The sequence below is a fragment of the Corvus moneduloides genome, chromosome 2 (genome assembly GCF_009650955.1).
Source record: "Corvus moneduloides isolate bCorMon1 chromosome 2, bCorMon1.pri, whole genome shotgun sequence".
Lineage (NCBI taxonomy): Eukaryota > Metazoa > Chordata > Aves > Passeriformes > Corvidae > Corvus > Corvus moneduloides.
The window spans coordinates 108286847-108299577 of record NC_045477.1 but is presented as its reverse complement, the minus strand read 5'-3'; the positions used below and the strand labels follow the sequence as shown (position 1 = coordinate 108299577).

Sequence of the window (12731 nt, the reverse complement as noted above, 5' to 3'; positions counted from 1 at the left end):
TTTCTGCTCATGTGTGTGAGTATCACACATTTAGAAAAGAGTATATTCTTGTTGGTATTACATTTTTGCTGTGCAATTTAGCAAAGTAACTCAGTAGTGAAAATCAAAATTAGACAATGTGTTAATATATTGATTACTGATTTGCCTTGTGATCTTAAGTCATTTAGCTGTCTTATGCGTCAGCTTTAAACTGGATATTAATGGAAACCAGCTTACACTTGCTTTTTTTCTCCCCAGAAAATAAATTTTTACTTCTATTTCTCCTCTCCTGAAACCCTGAAGTTCTACAGGACTCCAGATAGGTTTTGTGATCTGCTAAAATCTGCTAAAATTAGCTCATTTTAACTTTCAAAGCACTGTGGCCTCACCTGATGTGTTGGGTACAACTGAGGCTTCAGATTGCTAAATTCCCACTGACAGACTGGGTGGGTGACCTACCTTTGCACACAGGCTGCAACAGTCAATAAAAAGAGCAATGACAAAAATACATGATAGAGGACAGTGGGGTCACTGGTTATATATAGGAAGAGTCACTCCAAAAATAGAGTAGTATTCGGAGGTGAATAACCTTAGACTATTTCAGGGCTATTGAAAGAGTTCTCTTTTTTCTTTGTTCTTTTTTTTTTAATCTCTTGGAGATGAAAAGATATTGCTGAATAAGGAATCTCCAATCCCATTTACTTTCTAGCTGACAAATCATGAGTACTTGGAATCAATTTAAATGTCTTTCAGTGCATATAGTTTATTGCACAGGCCCATTAATTAATTTGGTTTTCCATTGTGTAATTTTGTACGATGGTTGGTTGTAATATGGCAACAAAACTGGATCTTCAGTGATTCATTGTTCTGTAATGGTTCAGAAAATTAAGTGCCTACTATATAGAACTATTAACGTAAAAGCTATTTTTTCCTACATGTGTGCAATGAAAAATAGTCTCTGAATAATGAATATTATTCCTGTATTTGATTCATATCTGAAAGTAATTTTGAAGAATTTTGATTTATCTTGTCTAAAGTACCTCTTGTGTGTTTTCTGACTCCTTCCTGCTCAACATATGCTGTAGGGCATTTTGAAATGAAGGTGAGTGAAACTGATACAACCCATAAAAATAGATGAATGGTATTAAGCCTTTTGATTTATCCATGTAATCATAAGCTGTGGTATTCCTTGAGCCTCCACATTGTTCTTTCACATAAACATGTTACTGTGTGGCTGGATTCAGTAAACACTTCCCCAGAGCTTTTCACTGGCCATGGAGATGGTTGGTACAGCATTCAAGCAGACCTGCTTTCCCTGGGCTCTGTACAGCTTCAGGAGCTTATTGGAGCTTTTACTTGCCATAGCCTCTGGACTACTGGAGGGAGATAATCCCCTCACCTGCAGTTACTGGAAACTATGGTGCCTCCAGCTGCAGGTGTCCAGGAACCTGCAGATAACTTCCAGCTTGATCATTCTCATTCTACACCCCCCTGAGCAATTGCTGCAATGCAGTGCTGACAGTACAGTTCCTGAGACAACGTATGCACTGCCTTACGTCTTCAGTTATTCATGGAAAAAAAAAATTACTAACCCCTTCAGTAGCCAGATGGAAATTTTGAAACTGTTTATTCCATGCTATAGAACCCATGATGTCATTTAGCTTTCACTATGCTGAAAACAAAGCCAAAGGCTCCTCTACACGTTCCCCCTCTGCTTTATTGTGTTGAGATGGAAGGGTAATCGTTCTTGGCAAGGGTGACTGGATTACAGCTGCCTTTGACTTTCAGGTTTTTTTAGTGCCATCGTGGTGGCTAAATATGTGCAGAACACTGTGACACAGTGGGGAAAATGGGATTTCTTTTCTTTGAAATTAGAAAAATATGTGATTCTTTCCCTTTGAAGACAATTGCCAGAAAACCAAATCAATTCTATTTTATTTTTAAGACTTGGAAGGTTTTGATTCTGTAATACCAATTGCTGAGAAGCTTAATCATCCAACTACAACCAGACCAAAAGCTACTGGCAGGCGACCACCCTCCCAGTCTCTCACATCTGTAAGTTAATTTTCCTTTTCTTTAAAAACTATTTTTAAAAATATTTTTTCTGATTTTTCCCCCTCTCCTACTTGTGTTCCTTGGTGTTTTTACTACTTTTACCCAGCCATTCCTTCACACGTACAATGAGGCAGAGAGATGCAGATCAGGAAAATTACTGTCAAAAGGCTGCCAGTGTTTCGAATACTGATGTTTAAAACATTCCCTTCCTTCTAAGGTTTGTACCCCCTTATTTAGGTGATGCCAAGTGTTCCTTGCCAGCCATGAGTGATCCCAGAAAAATCCCTTATAAAAATCTTTGGAATAGACTAATTTGTGCTAAGTATTGAGGATTTTGAAAGTGTTTCCCAAAAGAAGCATTTCTATTGATTTCTTGCAGACATTTACCAGATTTTGAGGACAAATAGTCCATTCAGTCTTCAACAGTCCTCCTTGAGCTACCATGTGTTTCTTCTCATTAAGATCGCAGCTGTAAATATAAGGGTGATTTAAATTTCACTCTCTAATATGTATCTTTAGACAAGTTGGTCTCTTAAACCATATTTTGGAAACCACTGCTTAGTTTTTCAATGTCTTCTTCTTTGGGGTTTGGGGTTTGCTTGTTTCCATGCTTTTTGCGTTCTGGAATATCAGAATGAGAGCAACTACTGATGGTTACCTGGGTCCGTGTTGCTGAAGAAAAACAAAATGGAAGGAAGCAAAAAGGATTGTAGTGAAACTAATAGAACTGAAAAAAAGAGAATGCTTTCAAAATTGACTGTCATCATAAGTATAGAAATATAGAAGAACAGTAAAGAGGTTTTACTTCCCCTGTCACGTCTATGAGGAAAGGAACAAGGGGTGGAAAGAACCTTCCCTCTTCGTGCCTTTACCAAGAGGCCGTGCACAAGGCAGCCCTGCAGTGCCAGCACCGTGCACAGACAAAGCTGGGGCCTCTGAGAAGCAGCAGGGTGAGACCTGCTCTGAGCAAAGCCACAGTGGAGCCGCCCCGGTGACAGAGCTGGTGTCCCCATGGCACAGCACTCAGCGTCCTGCACTTTCATCTTGTGATATCATGCAACGCAAAGCTGTAAATTAATGTTGGATTCAACTCTTAAGCATATCTTATTTCTTGAATGCTTTGAAAATAAGATGCAAAAAAGGGGGAGTAGGGGGACAAAGAGTCCTGATTTTAAGTATTGTTACTATGAAAATGATAGCTAAAAAAGTTCTTGTACAATGAAAATATCTGTACTTTTCTTTCTCTTCTTCTTTTGTATGTTTGTCTGCATAGTCATCTCTTTCAAGCCCTGATTTCTTTGACTCACCAAGTCCTGAAGATGAGAAGGAGGAACATGTTTCCATTACTCACAAAACTCTTGATGTGTCAAGGAAATCAAGAACTGTTACAATATCACAAGTAAGTTAATTGGAATGTCTCTGCTTAACTTTATCACATGCATCTTCTTTTTTCAAAGCAGTACTCAAGTATTTAAAATTTAATTCAACAGTCACCTGGTAACTGCCCACTTAAAGAAGCTTAAAATTATAAAGGTTACTAAAGTTTGTTCTGTGCTTGAAAGGCAAGTCTAAAGTGAATTGCACAGTTAAAATGTCTCAAATAACCATACTGTGAAAAAAATCTTTCTTATGTAAATGCATTTCACAGAATCAGAGAGGCTGGGAAATACATTTTAGAAACAAAGACCCTGTCTTTTTGCAACTTTAAATTGAGTTTACATTAGAAGAGTCTGTGAGCAGAGAAAATACAACTCTTTGACACACTCTAATAGTATGTGAATTTAAACTTTCAAATATAATCACTTTTTATACTGGTATAACTGTATTCATTTTATAGGCTTGTTCCGTTCTTACTGTATATTGGTAGAATACTGTAGTAGAATGAAATATTAAAAAAGGAGTGTGTAGGTCAGGCCTTAAAGGCTGGAACTATTTTTTAGTACATAAGGATACCTTTAATAATACAAATACACATTCTAATAGTTGAACAGGTATTTGAAAGATGAAGTCATGCACTTCTGTGATCAAGTTGTACGGATAATGTTTTGATATGTAGCTCCCTCTTCTGGGAGCACTTGCACTACAGAATACTCTTGGGCCAACATTTGTAAGTTGTATGACAAAACTCTAGATGTTGTTCCTGTAAAACGAGATGGCTGCTATTAGAAGGCAGCTGCTTGAGGCTTTAATGTTGATAGCCAGTTAAGCTCTGGAATAGGATGCTCAGATCAATGACTCTGGTTGTGCCTTGCTTGCCTGCTCCAGATTTGAACTCAGCCTGACGTCTCTTTTCAGTCCAAAGGAAACTTGCACCTACTGATATATGGGGTTATTATGCATGAGAGATCTGTTTATAGGTACATGTTACTCACACCCTACTCTGCTCTGTTGAGACCCCACCTGGAGTGCTGCATGCAGCTCTGGGGTCTCCAGCACAAGGACATGGACCTGTTGGAGCCAGTCCAGAGGAGGCCACCGAGATGGTCAGAGGGATGGAGCATCTCTCCTATGAGGAAAAACTGAGAGAACTGGGTTTTTTTGGCTTGGAAAAGAGAAGGTTTTAAGGTGACCTAATTGTGGCCTTCCAGTACCTGAAGGGAGCTGACAAGAAAGATGGAGAGGCACTGTTTACAAGAGCATGGAGTGATAGGAGAGGATGATGGAACAGTTTCAAACTGAAGGAGAGTAGGTTTAGATTAGATATAAGGAAAAGATCCTTTACTGTGAGTGTGGCAAGGCACTGGAACAGGTGCCACAAGAGAGAATTTTTGGATGTCCCATCACTGGAAATGTTTAAGAACAGGCTGGATGGGCCTTGGAGCAACCCTTTCTAGCGAAAATTGCCCCTACCCATGGCAGGGAGATTGGAACTAGGTGACCTTTAAGGTCCCTTCCAACCCAGATACACAAACTAAGCGAACAAACTAATTGATACAATGTTAAAAGAATATTATTCCGGTCATTGAGTCAAGTTTTCACAGCACTGCAGTGATTCAGCTTTCTTGTGATTATAACACCATTTTTATTCATATGGTCAGACTTGGTTTTTGTGCAGAACACTTTTTGAATTCACTGCTTTCGCAGAGCAGGTTCTGTGCTCAGTCATGGTTGTGTAGTAGGGAAGACTGTTTTTTCCAGAACTTGGTGGATCCTGCTCTGCCCTCCCCATCACAATTTTTCCTGATTTTCATCTCATCACTAACTTTTCTCAGTTACTTTGCTCAGCTAATGCCACCCCGCCAGTCCCCAAGTCCTCAGTTACAGTGTCTTCTTTCATTTCCATACCATTTAGTCTCAGTATTTTGCCCTATTTGCCATTCAACTTCAATATCTCTTTTCCAAAGAGAGTTGGAAGGTTGCCTAGTGCTTTTTCTTACTCTTGTCCAAATCAGATTTTCAGATATGCCTGGTAGCTGTCATACAATGCACACATAGCACTGCCAAATAACAGTGTGAAGACTCCCCTTACTTGCCACTGTGGTAACAGTACTTGTACATTGTTCTCTGTATGCAGTGAAGTAGATAGTCACATATGGTTGGTAAACTTCAGATTTTCTAATTGTCTAATAAATATTAAATGTTATATTACATTATATTACATTATATACATATATTACATTATGTAGCACATATTAGTAGAGGCTTGCCTAATAAGTAGAGCACTGGATTGCAGTTAAGAAGCATGAGATCCTTTTTAGCTAACCACAGGATTCCAGGGTTTTAGGTTAATGCTGTGTTTTTCTGTCAATTTCCTAGAGGAGTAAACAGCTATTGGTAGTTACGGGGATTCATGGAAGCTTCAGTTAACAGAGGACAGTACACTACATTTATTTATTATTAATATATTATCATTTTGAAGCCATGGGATTTTTTTTTCTTTATATATCATACCAACAAGCAAAGTTAATGAATATTTTGCTATTTTCATAATGCTAGGGGGAACATGTAATACATTTTTTAATTTTTGAAAAAACTTTGAAGATTCCTTCAATGGTTGTTGGGCAACTATGAATTTAATTTACTAAAAAATATGACTTGGCTTCTCGGCCATGTAGTTTTGTGCTCTGCGGGAGACATAGATATGGCCTCACAAACTTCTGAGAGAAACACTGAGCATCTGTCCCTGGCTTAATTCACTGCTAGGTCTGAGATCTTGGAAATGCTGTTGCTCGCTTGTTGTAGCAACCATGAAAAGTCTTACTGAAGCTGTGTTACAGTGGGGATACCTGGTCAACCTTGTGTCTCCCCCCCCAGGGCCCCTCTCCCAGGACCACATGGTAGGGGGGAGGAACCCCAACAAAGCTGTCTGAACTTCTCCATCCCAACTAGACCCCCTCTGATGTACACATACCAAGATCATGCATGACTAATCATTATATTTATCATGCTTTTGCCAAGACTGTCCATGTTTGACTGTTGGACTTTCAGCATTACTGAAGAGCAGCAAAATACTTACCATTGGTTAGAGGTTTGATTTTCATAAAGCTTTCTGCAGACACTAAATGTTATTCTTTTTGTTGCAGGTGTCTGATAACAAAACTTCCTTGCCTCCAAAACCAGGAGGTCTGGCTAGTGGCAGTAATGTACAACCATCACTATCCCCTTCACCGTCACCTGGATTTCATTCAATTGCTATGGGAACAACAGGCCACAGGTCAAATTCCCCATCCCTGTTTGGTACTGAAGGAAAGCCAAAGACTGAGCACTTGAGCCAAGGTCAGACTGCCCTGGAAGAGCTGAGAACACAAATTAGGGAGCTAAGAACCATCATTGAAACCATGAAAGACCAGCAAAAGTAAGTACTGCAAATCACAACTGTAGGTGGGATGGATCCATTTGTGCATAGTGGTGGCAGTTTCTTATTGAGTTTGCCTTCATGGATGTTACTCTGCACAGCTGGGCTATGTGTTTGTGAGTGATTTTTGTGTGACAGAACATATTCAGGGGTGAGAACCTCAACAAAAAAGACCTGCACTATCCACCAGCTTTTTCTTTTCCTGTGTTGTGACATAAGTAGATGTTTGAGGCGTGTTAAAAAAGTTAAGTTGCAAGCTATAAACAGTGAATGTCTTTTATTTGCCAATAAATATCTGGGAACTCATATGCATTGATCATAACAAAAGGGGTGCATTTGTTATAGTTGTAGTACAAATTGCTACAAGTTCCTAAAATTATTAAATCCATTGTTATTTGACTGTTAGCACATTTTCCCAGGAAGCTCACGTTACAAAAGTAGTAATTGAATTGTGACTAGGATATCTGAAGGCCTTTGTGTTTATGGCCCTGAATCTTATTATTTTAGTTTTGGGCACCTTTATTTCTTTAAGTTGCTCATTTCTTAGGAGAAACTGGGGCTGGCATGTGACTTTTGATGTTCCTGAGAATATTTAATGCTTTGGAAGCTAAACCTTCACTTACATTGTCAGTTGTGTGTAGCCCAGGCAGGAAAAAGAAAAGGGCAAGCAGCGTGCAGAGACTGTGGCGGAACAGAGGTGTGCGGAGTTTGGGAGAAGATGCGGGAGGGCATGGTTCAAGCTGGATGTAGCCAGCAAGCCCCACGGCCTCGCCTCTTAGGCTGACCCTGCTCCTCTGGTCTCCCCGGCCCTTCTTGCAAGGGCAGCTTCCACCTACTGGTATCTGTCCTAAGGTGAGATCACTCAGTGGGAACATGAGAACGTGTCTGCTCCTTATAGCTATGTTCCCCTTCTCGACAAAGAAGAATGATAGAAAATCCATATTTGGGATCGTTAAGTCTTATAAATGAAGTGGAAGGTTACATTGTATTGCTGGCATAAACAGCTTTTAAGTGGCTTAAGTATGTGATAGGACAGGCAGGATTCGTGTTACCAGTCCCTATAACCCACCAACAGTCAATACATCTACGTTCTGTATGGAAAAAGGCAACTGGGTGCTGATACAGTGTTGATACAGCTAGGCCAGAGCAAAGCCTGTGGATGCAGGGCTGTTAGGAGGCATTATTCATTAGCCATGTGGGATGGGGCGGGGTGCTGTCCCATAGTGAGTTTTATTTCTCTCTACTGTAGCCTGTAGTACACAAGAGTATGCTGACTTCAGTTAGACGTTCTGAGGAAAAAAAACAAACTAGTGAAGTGGGAAAAATATGTCTCCGAGAGAAAATCTTTTGTATTTTACTAGTGTAGTCATTTCCATGCCAAGCTTCTTTTGCATTCTTTTGACAGAAAAGAGATTAAACAGTTGCTCTCTGAGTTGGATGAAGAGAAGAAGATCCGTCTACGATTGCAGGTACTTAAATTATTTATAATGTTAGAGATGTGTTGGCAGGTTTAATTTAGCCTGACATGGGACATAAAACTCTGCTAAGATACTTAGATTCCAGTGAATTAAAAACTACCAATATTTCTGAAAGGGATATACCTGTTCCCTTCATGGCATTGCAAGTTTGTGTCATATATACTGCAATACTGGCTTCTTACTGAAAAGCCTGATAATTATCTAAAAATTTATCAGCACAAGTAGGTAGATAAATTTTAAAAAATTAAACACAATACAAGATTCAAACTATGATTTTTTTTTGTCTCAGTTTTAATTGTTTGATTTTGTCACAAATGAAATCATGCCTTAAGTTACTTACTTTCTGCCGAAGCTTTATATTTTGTAGTAGGCTTGTCTCAGTGTTAATACGCTTGGAATATTATTTCATATAGCAAAATTTTAATGTCTGCTCTACAGGCTGTACTCAAGGTTGTCTTTACTAAAGCATCCTGAGCAATATAAAAGAAGGGGCTCTGATTAGGAACCCAGTTACTGCTACCATAGTTTGTACAGCACCTTAGCTCTAGATGTTGTTGTGCTGGCTTAGTCATTTGCCAGGTATCCTGCTGCCCTGCTTGTGGGGTTCATGGAACTTGGCCTTTGCTGGAATCATTAACGATGCTGCTTTGATGTGGAATGATGTTGAAACTGCTTTTTGGGGTTTTGGAGAGTGATTTAAAAAATGCTCTTACTAACATGCTTTAACCTGGTCAGGGAGATGGACTAAAGGGTCATTATAGGCCCATTCCAACCAAAACTATTCTATTCTCATCTGTACTATGCTATACTCTTCTATTCCATGTACTTGATAAGTGGTTTGGTATTGATTATATTTTTATATTTTGATGCTATAGAGCAACTGTACTTTGAACTAGATATAGAAAATTGAAATGTAATTTCACTGGAACTCTTCCCTCTCTGTAAAGTATTTGGGAACATGGCAAAGGGTGGCAGAACTGGGGATCCTCAACATCTATGCTCCAGGACTGCCTAAAGGACTTTGTATCCAATCACATAGGAACATATCTTCTAATTATACACAACTCTTGTTCAGCTAAAACTGAAATTTATTCAGATAAAACACAGTGAACATTTTTAATAGCCATTATTGATTTAGTCTAACGGGTGAGACTATTCAGAGTTATCCAGAGATAACTTTACATCTTTATGCAGAGACCTGCACTGAAGGGTTGAAAATTATGATCTTGCAGCTGAATGCTTTTACTCCAGTTCAAATGTTGTTTATACTGGTAAATGTTCAGATGCTAGCCAAGACGGCATTATTAGCTTTACATGAAGATGAGAGTTAGCAAACAAATGTTGCATTAGTTTCAGAGTGTTCTGATAGTCATGAGGTTGAAACAGGTGTGTTTGAATAAATCTAGGACCCCTGCCTTAGGGTTTTCTGTGTCTGTCAGAGGGATCAAATGGACAGCTAGGGCTGTTGGTGGTTATAGCCACATCCTCTTACCACATGGCTGTACATCCATCAGAGCCTTTAAGGTGCCTGGGCACAGGTTTGATAGTTGTAGAAGGTAACCATCATTCCTACAGAAAGAACCGTCCCTGTAGGAGAGAGATGATGGGTTTTGTTCCTCAGGTACCAGTGCTCACTGCCAGCAGTGCAGTTTATGGTGCTGGCTGTAAGTGCAGCTGTCAGTGCATGGACACAGTGCTCATTGTGCAGCAATGCCAGGCAGTGAGCTGTGTTGTTTGTAAAAGTTGTAATTTAAAGAGATTGAAAGGTCTTGCAGTACATTCAATGACTATACTTGTCATGGTCTGAGGGAGGAAGCTGTGAATGGTCATCTTACACAATTGAGAAGCACACCTCAATTTGTGAAGTCTGTGGAAATAAGAGTAGTATAAAGCCCGTAGCTGACACCTCTGGACAAGATGGAACATGTGCTTTTCAAGTGGCACCAACTGTGCCTCAGTTTGCTAAAGCATCTAATTTAATCAAATACTTTTTCTTTTGTTTGTTTTTAGATGGAAGTTAATGACATAAAGAAAGCTCTTCAATCAAAGTGAATACTTGATAGGTGGAATGTTGCATTATTCTTCATGACTGAGACTCAAATTTATGCCCCAGCCAAAATAACTTTGTGCCAAATGATTTAAGAATTGCCTCAACATCCCTTTATTTGAAGGATTAGCACAACAGTTTTTGATAGCACAACAAAAATACCAACGAGAACAAAATTTCTACCCAAAGCCATGCTGTGCGGCACTAGTTGTGACTGAAATTGATCTTCTTGTGCTAAAGGCTCTCTACTTCAAGATCCTAGGTGAAATGAAAACTCAGGCAGTTTAATCCATAGTGGTACTATTTTGATGATATTTTTCCATAAATAAAGTGTATTTCAGATTATCTGTTTACAAGCTTTATGATTTTGACTTTTGGTTTTTAATTGTCTTTTGTCACAGATTTTAAAATGTTTGTACTGCATATAGCCAGGAATGAATGTTAATGTTGGGGCTGGAGGGATTATTTTTGCTTCAAGATTGAACAGCCTACTTTTCGTTATGATTTTAAGTTCTGTTAAATATGCAATTTTATGTCCCTGAATCCCCTACAACTCAAACTTACATTGTGTACAGTAACGTATTTACAAGAAGGAAACAAACCAACAGAAGTCTGGTCTTTGCAATGATTTGTGCCTTTCTTTGCCACACACTGACTGGAGCCGGTTGAGGCCAGGTCTCCCATGTAGCTACCACGACAACTCCTGTCCCCGGTGTCCGGCGGAGGTCACCTTGCCAGTGCTCAGCTGCTCGGTCAGGAGAGCGTTTGTGCCAGGTGGCAGGACAAAAGGGCACAGCTGAGAGCAGCTTTGTCTTGAGCAGCTGTGGCTTTTTAGCTTTCCTGGTTTGGATAGGCCTCTCCCTCAACCTGAATGTTCATCTCCGCTTGATTTTCATTAGATGATTTAAACACCCACCTCTGTCCCCAGTTTTGCACAGAGTGAACAGAATATGCATTATTAAAGCAAAAATAAATAAAAGTAATCTATAAAACATGAATAAAAAGTTGTATTATTTCATGCACAAGGCTCTCTGTTGTGTGACAGTTTCATTTGCTGTTGACGTGGTATTGTCTGCTATGATATTGTACACTTACAGACCGCTACACTTCTTAGTCCTATTTTTGCAGCAGGACTTTCTTCTCAACATTCTGTTGAACCTGATGCTTACTTCAGTTTCTCTGTTTGCTTTCATTCTTTCAAAATTTCACATTTTCCTGGTTGTGGTTTCATGTGTTCTTAACTAACCACAGAGTATCTCATATCTTGTCAGCAATCTCCGTTAAGTTTATAAAGTGTTTAAATAACAAATATTTTTGCATAGCGTGGGGTGAGTGGGTAAGTGGTGCTGGTGATGCTTCCGAGTTACAAAACCCCACACACAAAGGATCTACTTGTCATCCCACCAAATGCTAGAGCGGGCTCCAGCAGCACACCCTGTATCAACATGAACCACCCTGCCTGCCAGGAGCTGGGTGAGATGTAGTATGTATGCAGTTGGCTGGTCACATTCACATATGGTTGGCAGAATTCCCAAAATCTTTTTGATATGCATAGATACATAAAATACACACTCCACCATACCCGAATCTGGCTTTATGGGTCTCAACTGCCAGTATAGAACCTGGATGTTGGGATGATTTTCTCTTTCAGAGCATCTGCTTCTATTGTAACAGTGGTGTCTGAGATTTAAGGATTGGGTAGTGAAACTCGAGAATTTTTTTTTGAAGTCACAATACATTGCTCAATGTACTCAAACAGAAACACTAATAAAATATTTTATCACTGAAATGTTCTTATGTAAAATTTCTAAATATCTACATTAAAATATTTTTGTACAAAGAAGGAGAGTCCTGCATAGCTTTCCAGCAATAAGGATTTCTACATCCATGATTTTTGTAAAGTTAGTAGCAGAGTTAGGAAAACAAAAGGAAATTAATGGATAAGGAATAAGAACTTTGTTTGGGTTGGTAGTTATACATTTGCCATATTGATCCAGAAATTAACAGCTCTGGATACCTAATGCCCTGGAAAGTGATAAACTATTGTATCTGTGGTAGATAAAGTATTGATTCCTGAGCTGTGCTTCAGAAGTATAACAGACATCTCAGACGTGTTCCATCTTTTGAAAATAAAAGTCTGAATTTGGAACTAGATTCCAAAAGAAAAAAAAAATTACATTACTTTTTTTTCCCCTGTTGAGATGATAACTTGTCATTTTATAAATCTAACTTAGAAGTCTAACAAATCATGCTTTGTAAAAGATGGTTAAATAAGTTTTTTGTGAAAATGCTTTGCTTTGCAAGTTGGTTATTCTGGGAAAGGACACTGTAGAAATACAAGCTCTTCTTGCTGCATTTCATTATAATAATAGTAAGT

General features: G+C 39.0%; 1 protein-coding gene across 9 annotated transcripts in view; it reads left to right on the top strand.

Moving 5' to 3' along the window:
* The window catches only part of SH3KBP1 (SH3 domain containing kinase binding protein 1), a 213279-nt gene extending 201899 nt beyond the window's left edge, over positions 1-11380 (top strand). For 8 of the 9 annotated variants that reach the window (XM_032100768.1, XM_032100769.1, XM_032100772.1 and 5 more), the window contains 5 exons: positions 1925-2034; positions 3308-3433; positions 6558-6829; positions 8235-8298; positions 10318-11380. In XM_032100768.1, the coding sequence (XP_031956659.1) occupies positions 1925-2034; positions 3308-3433; positions 6558-6829; positions 8235-8298; positions 10318-10359 (614 nt within the window). In that variant the 3' untranslated portion in view covers positions 10360-11380. Of the gene's footprint in view, positions 1-1924; positions 2035-3307; positions 3434-6557; positions 6834-8234; positions 8299-10317 lie in introns of all 9 variants that reach the window. The other variant, XR_004238460.1, reaches the window with a different exon arrangement.
* The last annotated feature ends 1351 nt before the right edge of the window (positions 11381-12731 follow it).